Here is a 16,097-nt window from a genome sequence, read left to right as displayed (position 1 = left end):
TATGAATGATTTAAGGAACCACACACTAGTATTTCTATTCAAATCTACTTCGCCAGAGATAACTAAATGGAACTATTATCCTTTAAATGTTTGCTTGCAGCCACAGCAAAGGTATTTATGTCTTCAACAGTAACTACTAAACATCAAGCATGAAGCTCAAAAACCAAATTTCATACTTTCCATCTTCCAAAGATAATGCCATAATGAAGGTGTAGTAAAAACCAGAGTCTTATTTATTATTTATGTACCAAAACATGTCCCACACCTACAGTATAAGGTTATAAAATAAAGAATATAAAAAGAGGGCTCTTTTCCATCTTGCACAAGGACTTTTGACATTTACTTTAGGCCTAGATATCAAGCCACCACACTGCAACTATGCTAAACCTTCAAAGTATTTCACATTTGTACTAGAAGATCAAGCAAACTGTAGGCAGCAGCAGCACTTGAGCAGCATCCGGTGGATTTAGTGGTGGATGACTTATATGAGGTATTCCACTTGTGTAATTACATGACCTCCAGTAAGTCTATAAAAACATGCTGTATAATCAGCACATTGTGGACACCATGCTACTTAATCATTGCCCTTGCAAAAACACTAAAATCACCTAAAATGTGCCATTTGTCTGCCTTCCGTACAAAAGTAGTACCAATAAGACTAGCTTAAGAGAAATTTATATAGTATAATACAATTATCTGGTACATACCAGCCTTAAGAATAAAAAAAAAATCACTTTCACCTTGCAAGGAACTTCAACACTTAATATGAAACTGCTTGACATAACCTTCTCAACACTGTCCTTCCTAAGGCTTAGTTTTTCATTGTTACCATTCCAAAGTTCTTGATCCACTATATAACAACAAATAAAACATTACTGTCATGTAACACAACACTTTAAAATAAATCAAACTGCAGGCCATACAGTAACTCTATGGAATAAATTATATCACATTCTCATCAGTAGGGTGGAACAAAAAATACTTAAAAACAATGACCAAAAGTAAATGTCAATAATCTGGTAATTTTCAATGGCACAGGTTTAAAATAATTTATTGCCTAACTATAAAATAATTTCCATAAAAATGTTCCCTTATTGTGCACAGGCATAGTGGCAAAAAATGAGGTCATTGCTTAATCCTGGGAAAGGAAAATTTGGGAATATAGAGGGTCTGGAGGAGCAAAGAGATGACACTCGTCACCACATACTTAGCAGACAGTCCTACAAGACCATACAGGCATCAAATCAATAAATGGAGTACCAATCACTTGGACGGGTTGACAAATAGCCTCTGGTTCTGGAAGTGCCAAGACTATGAACTTGTCGTCCAATCCCAAAATTTATGTATAACCTCATTCTATATAGAATTGCATCTGCTCATAAAATGGAGGGCTCCTTTGCGGTTGGGATCTAGTTAACAGCCACTGGCTATGCTGAAAAAAATAAGTTTATTACTATTCCAGCTTACAAAATCATTCCATCTGGTCATACTATTCCAGCTTAAAAAATCATACCATCTGTCAAAAGTACAGCAACAACATCAAAAAGGCTCTTTTATTAACACTCACCAGGAGTCCTGAGTGATTTTAGGCATAAAGGTTTTTAATCCTCCTCCTCATCACCAGATTCTTCAGACTCTGAAAATACACATTCCAGGTTAAAATTGCCATTTACTTCTTCAAAATACATGAAATTAATAAAAAACCTAATTAGCTTATACAATTTAGAAGTAAACTACTTAAGCAATAATGTTGATAATTCCTCAAATACCCTGATAGCGTCCATCAAACTATCAGCCTACTTTAACAGTATGGTTTCGCTTAACTAAGAAATCCAGCAAGTCAAATTCTACAAACTGGCAAATATGAAAAAAAGCCTTTCCATTTAGTTGTTTGGCAACACTACAAACTCAAACTCCCTCCAATTTAAGAAATATCAAAGTTCTAGATATCACTAACATACTATGAAAGTAAAGGATACACAGGACTTTTTAATGATGAATTCAAAACTTTGAATTCAAAACTTTAAAGGATAAGCTGTACACCATCACTAATCAAATCTTCTGACAATATAGACCAGCTCAATTTAACTTATTAATAAGCAAATTAATTCTATACACTGACAAAGGGATAACCAAAGGATTTTGATTTACCTTGGAAGCAGATCTAAACGGACAGTCAAATTTTTGGATAACCATACTGTCAAGATTTTTTCTCAAGAACTAAACACCAAAAATTTTTTTATCTTCAATGTATGTATACTACTACTGTACTAAAATATACCTAATATTTCTTGCATGACTACTGTGGAATATCCATTCAGCATAATAAATACACTATAGACAAATTTGGATTATATGCCAACTGTATACTGTATACATGGAAGTAGTTGGATCAGCCAAGTTCTGAAAATGAAAATACAGCACACCCCTGATTCATACTTATTGTTTACACTACTTCCAAAACCCGGTCCCAACTCTGGCTAGCCAATAGGAATGGAATGGAATATAAAATTTAGGCAAAGGCCAAGCAATGATTATTCAGTACTTAAAGGGAAATTAAACCTTTTCGGTAAAACAGGAGGAAATCCTTGCATTTGTGCTATGAAACAGGTGTTAGGAGATGATGGAAATTATGATGGAACATAAGAAAAAATTTACGGAGGTACAGCAAAAAGAATGAAAGGGGTTGCAGCTAGGAGCTGCAGGGATGCTACAAAGATGCACTGATGGCACTTAATCTACAAAGAAATTTCATGCCACAACAAGCAAATTGTCATTAGTCTACCCTATTAGAACTATTTAATCTTGAGAACTATTTAATCTTGAAACAATGACAAGAATATCATTAACACTAAAAAGTAATGCACAAGTATTTGTTACACTACAGCAAGACTTGTACACAAGAGTCCCATTGCTTATTTTCTACTGGTACAGTTCCCTTGTACAGCACAGTATGAATGGTAAATGGCTGTATCATAGCTAACCAAATTTAGCCTGGAACAACAACTGCAAAACATTTGTCCCTTACTTCCCACAATCACTTCTCATCAATAAAGAAAGTGATAACCAATCAGTTTATATTGTATATGGTATACAACTAGTTTGCCTGACTGAGCAGAGGTATTTTTTGTACTCCCATTATGATCGTGAGATTATTTCACACTAACCTTTAAATTTTGCTTGCACTTTGCTGTTTAAGTTTATATGCCTATCTGCACTGAAAAAAAAAAGGGCAGACATGCCTAGTGCAGATTCAGGAAGTTGGAACAATATAAAATTCAGGCCAAAGGCCAAGCACTGGGACCTATGTCATTCAGAGCTGAAAGGGAAATTGAGTGTAAACAAGGTTTTACTAGCATAACAGCAAACCTTTCAGCTGCTCTAACTTAATTTGTTAGGACGGGTACAAGTATGACAGAAGAAAGACACTATGAACACAGGCACTGTAAATGGAATGAAAGGGGTTGCTGCTAGGGGCCAAAGGGATGCTGCAAAGAGCCATAAGTAATGCCTACAGTGCAGCATGTGTAGTGCACTGATGGAACTACCCCACTGAAGAGATTCAGGAAGTGAGGATGATAAAGGATTATCAAAAAAAAAAATTAATTCCACTATAACACTAATGACGAACTTTCACATCCACACCATTGCACCACATCAGCAACTTTCTTTGTTTTGGTGTTATACCCCAAGCAAAGCAATGTGGAAACAAAACAGAAGCACCCATTCATAAGTTACTCTCCATTACAAAACTCTGTATGTCATTTCCATCCCTAAAAATCCCTTTCGCCGAGTGTGAATTTCAGTGGTATACAGCAGTATTCATCAAGGCAGAAGATACATATTTCCTGTAATTATCATCAAAGTTACACTCAACATTGGCATATCCTTGAGAAATTATTAACTACATTTATAAATCATGCATTTCAAGACTCACCTTCTTCAGCATTTTGCAGCCACTCAACAAACTTTTTCAACTGATCTAAAAATATGCTCTTCCCTTTGGAGTTCGGTCCTTCCTTGTACCATTTAAGGATGGTTTCTTCTGACAGCACTTCAGCTGTAAGTAGAAAATAAAGAAATGCAGCATCCATACCCTATTAAACACTGCTGAATGTTGGGTTCTATACAATATTTGAGAATCCTTGTTTTTTCACATATTTTGGGTAAAGACTGATTAAATTAAATCAGCAAATTTTCAAATTTTACTTACATTTATAAAAGAGGATAACAATTTTATGGAAGGATTTCATAAAGTTCATGTTTTCCCAGCAATACTCCTGAATGCGAATAAGTAAATTAAGCTCTGCACGATCTGACTGAGTATTTGCTGAGAATAAGGGTGCATAAGCTCGCAAATGTCTAAGAGCTTGATCTGCTACCAATTCCTCCTTTTTATTCCATTCCACTGATGCCATTACAGTTGTCCAAATCTGTCAAGAAAACAGAATTAGAAAATGGAAATATTTTTACATTGCCATTTATGAAAAAATGCAATTGTATACACGCTACTAAAAAGCCAATACTGTACTTACAACAGATACTATCTGTGGTTCCTGTATGTTATTCTTCTTTGAGATATCTGCTACTCCAACAATTATCTCCTTCACAGGTGCACCATCCTTCACCTGTTGGCTTAAATATGACTGCAGTTCCTTCAAACTGCTTTCTTTTTCCTAGAAGAAAAATCACCACTTTCAATAACTTGTATACAAAAAATACAATACAAATCAATAATGATGGCAATTCCATTTTAGTTAATTTGAAAAACAAAACCTGTTAACAAAGAGCAATGAGACCACTAGCCTAACCACTCAAGTATGGATGTGTAAATCAGTAACCATTTAAACAAAACCCCCCCCTCCATATACAGGGACAAGCAAAAATTAAATTCAGAAACTTACTAAATTCTTGTGTATGCCAAGGATCTCTTCCAGACCCTTCTCCTTAAACAAATTCTTAAAGTTCTCGTCAGTACGCTTGTTGACCTGTAGGAATTCCATCAATCTGGAATCCAACCCAGCCTTGCGTAACAGAGACCTCACCATGCTTATGTCCTTGAGGTTTTTAGCTGTGAGCAGCACCTGCAATAGAGAAAATACTATAAATACCATGTAATCTCTTATTAAATCCTAAACTATAACAAACTTACTTTTTAAATACTGCACTCATGAACTTGGGATAGTAAACTGAAAGAATGTAAAAAGTTTTCAAGTTCACTCAACAGACTAGTACAGCAAACAAACCAACAGCAATCTTGAACACCTATTCCTTTGCTAGCAGATATCCTGTGAGCAACAGTTCATATCAATTTGCAACATATGACAAATACCACTGCACACTGATTCGATCACGTCTGACGCAAGTCTTCAATTACGACACAATACCTAATCTGATATTAGAATGGTAGCCTAAATGAAACCTATTCAAAAATTACTCCAAATTAACCTCAAGGCAACAATATTCAAGTCATTTATGGTACAGACTTGACTCGATTATGCTCACTGAACCACTGGGATTCTGCTGTGACAATCAGTTGTTACTTCAGATATCTCTACTGTAAACTTATTGTACTTTCTAATTACTTCATACATGTACAATTTCATCTTGATTGTTAAGAATGGTATGTATTTCAGCTATAATACCTGAACTGCATACCATTCTTTACTTCAAGCAGATTATACATCATGAACTTTCTTAAATTTTACATTTTTAATTCTTAAATAAAAGCAGACCTTGACTCAAGCTAAAACCAATGTTGAGATTCTATCAGTATATTCAGTGCCTACCTCACAAATAAAATCTGCAGCAAGACCATCTTTAATCAAGTGGTCCTGTAACAACGTCGACAGCACCTTCGGGTCAAGAAGCGAGTCACTCGTCCACATGGCAACGCAGCGAGCCAAGCGCATACGGTCGCCATCTCCAAAGCCCTTTAGGTACACTAATACCTATTGAAAATGGATAAAAAAAAAGTGTCTAAAAAATCTATTAAAATGGGAATGAAAAATAAAAATGTTAAAAATTTATAGATTCGCTTCATGCATACATGAGGGGGAAAACATTTCTATTTAACATCTAAGCAAGAGTGAAATGACCATTAACTCGTATTTGTAACTAAACCTCACCTTTTTCATTTCTTCATAGAACATTTTTTCAAGGTATTTATAACGCCTCATCAGCCTGGTGAATACCTGGAAAAAATTCAAGGTAAATTATTTCTTCATTAATGAATACTTAATAGATTACCCTCCTTACAGGGTAACAATTTCTTTACCTGTAATATCATTGACATTAAGTTTACACTTTACAACCGACAGTGGTTGGCAGTGTTGCTGTATTTAATTTAAAAATAGTACAAAGGTTAACTTTACATTTACCTCAAAACTCAACTGTACATGCCTAAGAGAAACAAAAAGCCACTGCACATGGGACAAATACCTTCAATTCGGTCTATTTCCCAAAGCAAATTTAACTGCATCAAATAAAATTTTTTCATCAACCAATCCTGATAAATATTCGTTGAATAGGAGACAAAAATTTAACATGGGCTTCATTCTTTGCAACACTTTGGCCTCTATAATTTTCTACATATGCCAAGTCTAAGTACAATGCCAAGTCTAAGTACAAGTTCCACATTAACCAAATTTAGCTTAATAGAATTGGGAGATCAAGGTATTTAAGATGTGTATATAAATTTTTGTAGTAAAACCTACTCCATAACAAAGACCAAGCTCAGGCAGGTACAGTATTGTTATAACCCAAAACCAAGAAGTTTCCTGAATATTGTAAACAGGATTCAATGAAAGAGTAAATGTAAGGCTATAAAAATTTTTTTTAAAAACTCATACCCTCACCTGAGCGTAACCTTTAAGTGTTTCGTAAGAGTCATCTGGTGCACCAAAGACACACATGTCTGTGCGCACGGGGCCATTGTCGGCGCCATCCTCCGATACACCCCCACCCGGAGCTGATGATAAAAACCAAAACCATTACCATGAACAGCCTGGTAAAATATGAAGTCAACAATGTTTAGACCATAAAATTTCATTCTGTAATGCATTCACTGATTTATTCTATAAGCAACTTTGTCAATTACTACCCTTGGTCTCTAAGCAACTTAGTCAATTACTAATCTAGGTCTTACTCTAATTTTCCATAATCAAATCAAAGCAGTGCCACCAGTTCATTTTAGTAAAATACCACAGTACTGAATATTAAGTTATCAGTACTTTGCCTTGTGTGAAAGTGAAATACTGTGTCCTGAGTTATTGGTATTTTATGCAGATGAATTTATGATACATAGAGTACAGGCAGTCCCCAGTCATCAGCGGGGTTCTGTTCCCGACAGCGTGACGATAAAAAATCAGCGATAAAGGCGTCGATCCTGAATATCCCGTTACTGGGACATACCGGCGCCAAAATTCCAGTTGTCATCATCGCTAGACTAGGGCCGTAAAACTGGATCGCCAATAACCAGGGACTGCCTGTATTTATGTTACAGGTATCTTCACCTAAAATTTTTTTTTTGCCTAAACCTCCTACTCCAATATCATCAAACATCCCCTCCCCCACCACCATCAACCTATTGCAGCCCTAAGACATTTTGTGACAAAATACAACACCATGCACAAAATTACTAAAAAGTCTTCTTTAAACACTTGGAGGATAAAAATACAAATAAATGTTAAATTTTAGTACTCACTTAAGATACCACCAGCAATAAGAATATCAAAAAGAGTTTCTCCGTATGTACGATAGTTGAGTTTGGATCCTGCTTGGTCTAAGTATTTGTTTACAGCCTCTAGATCTGATCCAGCTTCTATGAGACCCTAAATTTGAAAAAGAAAAAATTTTTTTTTAAAGTTCATCAAACTCTATAATACAATCTGTTCTTTAAAATTTTCTACCATCACTAATTTCAAATAATATTTACTACAACTTTAATAACAACATTATACCTGCAAGATTGCATCACGAAACCCCACAGGGTCGTATTTGGCTTTTTCATCTCTTTTCCTTGTCTTGATGCGCTGCCCCTGGAGCGTGGGTTTTTCAGCTTTAGTAGTCATACAACAGACAACTGTAAAAGACAAAATGAAATATTACTGATGACACTACAAACTTCAACTGCGATGGGTTCAAAACAGACATTTCCAACAATTTTCTTGTAAACACACAAAGTACGCTAATCTCTAAAACTGAACAGTTCAAAATTAGTTTAGTGCTTGCTGTGTCAAAATGAACATCACATGTACTGTGAAGATATTCTTTTGCAAAGTACTGGCTTTCCATTATCAACACTATCAATGGCTTGCATGAACTACAGTACAGCACCCATTAACACTAGTAAAACCATTAGAAAAAGTTTATCTGATCAATAAGTACAATAATTAAGAACCAACCCCTTATCACCACAGGAAGTGACAATCAACCAACCTCTGATGTAAACCCAAATGATATACACTGTACACAGAGCAATATTTTCTCTCTCAGCATCACTGTCTAAAAAGGAGCGGATAGAAACTAGCTACTGCAGTTTAGGAAACACTTATTATGTCCTGCATATGAGAGGCTACAATGAAACATTTTCCCTATTCCAATAACACTTTTAGCTTATTCACAAAAAAAAAGTTACCCTAATTAATGAATGTCAGGTAAAGGCCATCCTTTGGTTTTATAAACTACAAGTACCCTAAATTAAGTATCCTAGCTGGCCAAGACTGAGATAACTTAAAAAAAAAAGTTTCATTTGTATTACATTAAATTGGTGAATGTCTGGTAGAAAGACTGGCTTATGATTCCTGATACCGAGTTGTAATTGGGAGGCATATTAGCAAATTGGACAATTAATTTACAAAAGTATTGGAATTTAAGTGATATCTTAGCATATATATATTGCTTGAAAAAAAATTAACATCGGCAAAAATGTTGACAAGCCAAATTGACACGTTGCAATTTTTAGTTGTGCTCCAGTACCCAAGCTGCATCTGCAAAGAAACCCAATGGCAAATCAATGAGAAAGTTGGTAAGTAGTAAACCGATAGCTTAACAAATCACAGTACTAAAGTGATGTTTTAAAACATTTTAATTACAAACACACAAGGTTCAGTAATTAGTATCGGCAATCAATATTAGAACGTGTAACAGAAACGGGACTAAGCTCAGTAGTAATACGATACATAATAAAACATGAAGTCCCCCCAACAACCCGACCATCTCTCTTTCACAAATCTTCAGTGGGTTTCATTTGCTTTGAACACAAAATATGCCAGCTCTGCTTTCCCTTTTATTAAAATCACCATTACCAATTCATTAAATAATTGTTCCAATCCACTATAGCTATGAATTAGTGTGTTTAACACAAACCCTTTATTAAATCATTGTTCCAATCCACTAACAGCTAAGAATTAATTATTGTTTAACACAAACCCTTTGTTGAATAATTGTTCCAAACCAATAATAGCTAAGAACTAATTATTGTGTTTAACACAAACCCTTTATTACATAAGATTTCTGTACTGTTATTGCATTTATTTGATGATGTTGAAGAAACCAATGTAATTTGCTGTTTAGCTAATTTGAAGACACTGCTTACTCTCCTGACTGCCTGTCCCCCTCTTCCCAATGTCCTCATATTTGAGGTGTCTGAAATTCACTTGTTTAAATTTTTCTTTTCACTTTAATACAAGCCATTAATGTCGCTTCTTGAACTACCAAATTAAGAATTTATGCCATTTTTCATATGTGCCAAAAGCATGTATCCCAAATTTTTTGGAAATTTAATTATCAAATAAGTGAAAAGAAAGATGCAAAATATGGCTTTTACAAAGTTAAAATTATTTTATGTTGAGATACCTTATGATGATAAATGCACTATTGTATCTAAATGCTACTCTATAATGGTTGTTAAGGACAAATGCTTTACTGCGTACCTACCCTTTAAGTAGACTAGTAACTTTTCAAATACAAAACATTAAGTCAAAGGAGATCCTTTAAAAATTCCACAAATAACATTTGAACTAAAAACTTGAAGATGAGATTTAAGCTTCCCATGATTTAAACAATTAACAATGCTAATTTTCAAATTGGGGCAATACAATTTTTTTTGGTTTGGCTGTGAACCAAGCTAATTATAAAGTAGTGAAAAAATATATGTATATCTCTCAATAAAAATCCTCATCATTTTACAACAAAAGTTAATTATGAACATTGTGAAAAAATATATGTATCTCACACTAAAAATCTTCATTTTACAACATACTTCATATCCTACCATCAATGAAATCATTCAGAAACGGGATTAACTGTACCTATTCCCACAACACACTTTATGTAGTTTACAATTTAAATTCATTTGCAATACCTGTACTTTGTGTGGCAATTAGTATACACTTCAGACTAATATGCAATGTGCATGCATGTTAAAGAGAATAAATGCCTAGGCTATACCACAACATTCCCCACAAACCTCAGGTAATTTAATTTCCCAATAGCACATGCATGCTAGAAAACATAACGTCAACAGGACAATAGTAAATTCTTATGACAGACTGCCAATTATTTTTCCATCAGAATATTGTGATAATCATCCTACATTTCAATAACCCACCTTGAACCACTTCCCAAGATTTTAACCTTTGCTGTTCCTGACACCATAAACCTAAACAGCTTACACTATCTTAATTCCATATGAATAACAGCGGAAACTTCGCATTCCCCCTACTGTATCAAAGGAAAACTATAATTCTGCATTCGTCCATCACAAACCACTATCAGTATATCATTCAACTGCAATGTGATAAATTTGGCAATTATAAAACAAACCTTACCCACAAGCATTATGAAAGCTATTCCCTACGCAATGACCATTTATAAAACACCTATTACAAAAGGTTTTTTTTTGAGAAAGTTTTGCATGCTTGTAATGTAAATACAACTGAAATATATGCACGCCTGTGCTATGAACCAGCAGCTCTGCATGCTTATGAGCTACTCATTCCATTTGGTGGAATTAATGCATATCAAAAGGATACCTCAATCTAACACCACTGCATACATACAACCAACCATGCATCAAAGTACCCAGTGATTCTTGCAGAATGCCATTAAGCAGCAAACCTTTGGTTCCATCAAATCCCTGAATTTATTTATTTTAAAATTAAACATTTTTAAGTTGCAAAAACTTTGTTTATCAAACTTTAAGTGAAAAACCTGAACCAGAAAGATAATAGCCCTAATGGGCTAAGTATACCCTACTGTACAAGAATAAAACCCAACAGTATAATACAAAACCTTCATCACTGAACTTCCCAGATGCAGACAAAAAAATTATACAAGAGCATCATGCTGCACACCTACCATATTTAAGCAAGTTGGACCATAAAATAGGTATTAATATTTATTACAATTTTATCTCAATACTTTTAAAAGTTTTCTTTTAATGGTGCCCTATGACAAACATTTTGAAGCAATACACTGGACTGAAATCCCCAGAGTATCTTACATGGTACTGAAATATTTTGAAATGCTTTTTTACCAAACTGCCTTATAAATCAAAATATTAAACTTTCCATTTTTTTTTTTTTTTACAATGCCCTATAGGCAAAGCAACTTGACAACCTAGTGAACTCGGGTCTGGCTGAAAAAGGTGGACTCATAACCCTTAAGTGAATATCAGAAAATGTGTATTGTCTTAATATATGTGGTAATTAAGCATTACTGCAGTTGTTTCGGTTAGTTTAAGTATCCTTTAGTCGTGGAAGTCTAGTCCAAACAGTGTTATCTAAGGTATGTAAAAAATAAAATGTATATGCTGGTGCCTAAGAACAAGGTTCTACAAAAAGTATTCCACCAGTAATAAGTACAAATAATTTATATTATTGCACAGAAATACAATTCAAATATCATTAACTTTAGTTATTATTTTCAGCAAATGCTGATGGCTTAGAAATTCTTAGGCTAAGCCCAACCCCTACCCTGGGACAACTGAGTATCAGCAACAAAACCTACAGGTAAGCTATAATTTTGTTTCAAAGCACTTTCTCTTTTTCAATAATATAGGGTAGTGTTGGAAGCCTTTGCTTTCTTTGTTTTTCCACCACTAAAAATCTTCACAAGGTTACTTCAACTCTACCAGCTGACTCTTCTTTATTTCATTCCAGACTTGCAAGTAACAGATTTCATGCTAATTCTTGCTTAAGATTCCTTTCTTTTGGGCATTTTCAGTAATATTAGCTCCTCGCCTGTTTTTACCTTTTCAACTGGTCTTTTCTACACTTTTTGGGGTTCTGCTACTGGCGGTGCATCTGTTTGTTGTCAGCCAAATGGAATGTTCCTTTGCCGTGTTTAGTACTGGCCCGGGGTACCTTACATTAACAAATTATTGCACTTGCCGGACGGGATATGAACCATTCGAAACAGACGTACCCGTGCTCTGTCTTGTGAAGATCGCATATGGAAACCCCTTGTTTGATGGACTAAAGGGGTTAATTACACTTGAGTGCCAAAAATTAAAGGTAAATTCATAATTAGCAACCAAAAAATTTTAGAAAAAGTTAGTTAGAAGGCAGTTGCCACCGCGGAGCTAGTATATAGTTCTACCGCATTTTCTATTACTAAGTTAAACTTAGAACAAAAGGACCAATCCAGTTTTTGTCCATGTACCCACATTTCCAGATGAAAATAACAAAAGACATTCCAAATACATTACCGGAAACACTTTAGACTAATACCATGGCTTGATTCCCACCAATCGCCCCTGAAATATTTATCGCCCTTTGTTTTTGCTTGTCTTTCATGTTCATCCCAATGGACTGGTACTAAACATGGGGTCAAATTCTGCATGTAATCCAGTAGTTGCCAAACTATTGGGATGCAGTAGCTGTCCGCAATTTTACTATATAGGCCATCCATACTCTCAATGCACTGGGACAAAAAACATCCAATCAGGAAACCCACTTGTTTAAAACGTAAAAACAAAGAACTTTAAGAACGTCCAAGTTTGTAACAAGTCAAGGGTAATCTCCGTAACAGTAAATTTGTGCATATTAAGGAGGCTCAAGAACAAAGCAAAAACTCAGTATTGAGAACTGGTGTAAAATACTGGCATTAAAATTAACCAAAAAACCCATAATTCAAAATTATCCATATAAACTAACATGTACCGGTAATTATCTATTTACCTAACTTACTTTCTGCTCAGCTACTTCAAAGCTTTAACAGCAATCGAGGGTGAATTACTCAACCCAGGCTTGCACAATTTCTTTGGTAAAATTGCAGTAAAAGGCAAGACGGCCAAATGGCAAGGAAATACACTTTTCTAGGTCATTTTGATGTTTCGCACAAATTTCACATTAAAATACGTCGGAAATTGATAGTTTCTTAGAAATACCTGGATTATTTTCTCCCATTTAACACTTTTAGGGGTTCAGATACTGGCGGTGCATGTGTTTGTTGTCGGCCAAATGGAATGTCCCTTCGCTGTGTTTAGTACTGGCCCGGGGGGGGGGTTCCCATACATTAAGTTATTGCACTTGCCGGACAGGATATGAACCTTATTTTTTCGTCCTTTGGTCATGCATAAGTTAGGGGCTGTGACCTGGGTAGTCGAGTAACAAGTTAGGATTAGGGGCTGTGACCTGGGTACTTCTGTGAGAGGTTAGGTTAGGTTGTGTGGGTTTCCCTGATAAGGAAATATGTTATTCTGATTGATTTTGATGTGTTAAGCAAGAATTTCACCTTGAATTTCGTCGGAAATTGATGGTTTTTGGTCCACTTATGTACAAGGAGTTAGCTCCAAAACCGTTAATTTCCGACGAAATTGTAGGTGAAATTCGTGCTAAACACATCAAAATCAGTCAGAAAAACATATTTCTTTGTCATTATGGCATGTTGCCTCTTACTGCAATAATACCATTTCTTTTTACCTAAGTTAGGATAACAGTGGGTTGGAGATCACTGTGTAATTAGCCCTGCATTTCAGTTTGCCTCGTGAATTGCAAACGCCCTCTCACCAAACATTTTTCTTGGCCTAGGCCTATACATATGCAGGGCTGAAATAAAGGACCAGGACCAAATACAAGGCACTGAGGCCAACTAGGTCAATGGGTACCCTTAAGCTTACGGTGGCTTGAAAAAAATTATTGGCTTGGTAACTTCCTAGTTTCTGGCTGACATACAGCCCATGTCAAGCCTGACCTTGGCTAGTAACTTAGGCCATTGCGTTAGGCCTAAATTAACAAACTTTTATAAAAAAAAAAAAGGGAAATAAAATGGGCTACACGGGGGTAAACAAAAACAAACAACGAAAAAACGGTGCTTCCAAAAATATTGGAGCTCTTGGTGAACTCTTGCCTTTTGTTAGGCTACGTTGACTTAGGGCATTGTAACGAAATTAACCCACCTGAACCCGAAGACTTGTGGGGGGGGGGAAATCCTTTGGGGCACTTATAATACTATTTGCATGTAAGTGTGCAGCAGCTGAGCGAATACCATGAGATGCCGAAAGAAAATCGTGAAAATGTTAAAATTTCCGCAAGAGCTCGACAGCTCACGAGCGTTTAGGAACGAGACACCGGTCAACATCAGCTAAAAGGTCACACACACGCCACTCCCTTGTAATTTTGTCCAAGTCTCGTGTATTTAGGGCACTGTAGTAAATATCCTATAACTAGCGTACAAAGCAGAATAGGACCGTACAGAGCTTTTCTGACTCAGACCAGTAATAGGTCAGCCGGGATTAAGAATTTTCTTTCAACCATTTTGCCTAACATTCGAGACTCATCGCCTAACAAATAGGCTAAAGACCATTTTTAACCATTTCTGAAGCGCAATATCAATATTTTGTTAAACTATCCTTCCCATTTATCATTATCCACATGCACAACTCAAACCCAAAACACAATACTTACAAAAAATAAACAAAACTAAAGAAAGAAAACCTTTTCACGAGCTGTAGTTGAACAACGCGTGGAAATATAATAGGAATATCCGGGATCTTGTGCACTTTGCTCTCACTTTAACAGTGGCAAAAGTAATGCGACCCTTGTACGTCGTGTATGTAACCATATTCATTGAATTTCAGATAAATTTATTAAATCGAAAATACATAATTAAATATTAAAGTATAATAAATTCTTAATTTATCATAAAAATTAGTTTTGAATATGAATAACTCAGTCAGGTTTTAGGAAACTTTTCGATTAGTTTAGCCATGTATGACTCATATGTTTCAAGGCGGGTGGTTTAAAACTAGGTCTGTCGTTTTGAGAGATTTAATTTCCCTATTTAAACGGTTTCATTCCCTCATTGCTTGTCTGCCGAAATTTGCCTAATTAATTTTCATTTATATAAAATAACCGATAAAATGTGGTTATATCTATTGACAAAGAATGATATTTCACTTGTAAATTCTCCGTTTGCAATTCCAGGAAATTCTTAGTCTACATTTCCACAAAACACAGGAAGCCGGAAACGAGTTTATGTTAATTTTATCGTGACATCTTTGGATTCATGACCACAATATTTGTAGGATGTCCTTCAATGATCTATTGTCATCTTATCTTTCCATTTACGCTACGGTATGTACAAAAGCTACTTATTCTAAACGATCGGAATTGAATTTAGTAGGTCAAGGGAAGACGTGGTTAATCATTTTCGTCCAAGGCCATCAAACCAGGAGCAGCATAGGAGGGTTAGATATCGATAATCGCAGTATTTTTACAAACTTGTGTATGTGTGGGTTTTTCAACCCTCATAAGCTGTGACTATGAGTCATATATCGTATTTTTGTTAAGTTAACCAACTCCGGTAGGATACCATTCCAACAAGTGTTTCAGAAATAAATCACCCAGTTAAAAGACTCTCTCTCTCTCTCTCTCTCTCTCTCTCTCTCTCTCTCTCTCTCTCTCTCTCTCTCTCTCTCTCTCTCTCTCCAAAATGCCTACATTTGAATGGTTTTTTTGCTATTGTTGATAAATTCGTGGAGGCAACAGTTCAGGCATTTTAATGGTGGTGCATGAAATTCAATAGCTTATCCGTCGTTGGATCTCTCACCTGATAACACTAGGCTCTGATAACATGCATTGCATTCATTA

At 35.4% G+C, this 16,097-nt stretch overlaps 1 protein-coding gene across 5 annotated transcripts; it reads right to left on the bottom strand.

Moving 5' to 3' along the window:
- Nucleotides 1-227: 227 nt before the first annotated feature.
- Nucleotides 228-15,046, bottom strand: kra (basic leucine zipper and W2 domain-containing protein kra). 5 transcript variants are annotated; one of them, XM_067095620.1, is made up of 12 exons: nucleotides 14,913-15,046; nucleotides 7,962-8,083; nucleotides 7,706-7,832; nucleotides 6,858-6,970; nucleotides 6,129-6,194; nucleotides 5,790-5,951; nucleotides 4,905-5,084; nucleotides 4,536-4,676; nucleotides 4,214-4,433; nucleotides 3,938-4,060; nucleotides 1,568-1,636; nucleotides 228-1,432 (listed from the first exon to the last, which is right to left on the bottom strand). In XM_067095620.1, the coding sequence occupies exons 2-11, from the start codon at nucleotides 8,070-8,072 to the stop codon at nucleotides 1,602-1,604; spliced, it is 1,278 nt and encodes a 425-aa protein (XP_066951721.1). In that variant the 5' UTR covers nucleotides 8,073-8,083; nucleotides 14,913-15,046; the 3' UTR covers nucleotides 228-1,432; nucleotides 1,568-1,601. The 5 variants fall into 5 exon arrangements, with proteins under 5 accessions (XP_066951721.1, XP_066951724.1, XP_066951725.1 ...); XM_067095623.1 differs by having other exon boundaries at nucleotides 228-1,427; XM_067095624.1 differs by having other exon boundaries at nucleotides 228-1,427; nucleotides 14,943-15,035.
- Nucleotides 15,047-16,097: the final 1,051 nt, after the last annotated feature.

This window comes from Macrobrachium rosenbergii, chromosome 51 (genome assembly GCF_040412425.1).
Source record: "Macrobrachium rosenbergii isolate ZJJX-2024 chromosome 51, ASM4041242v1, whole genome shotgun sequence".
Lineage (NCBI taxonomy): Eukaryota > Metazoa > Arthropoda > Malacostraca > Decapoda > Palaemonidae > Macrobrachium > Macrobrachium rosenbergii.
The sequence above is the reverse complement of the archived record's forward strand: the minus strand, read 5'-3'. Positions and strand labels throughout refer to the sequence as shown.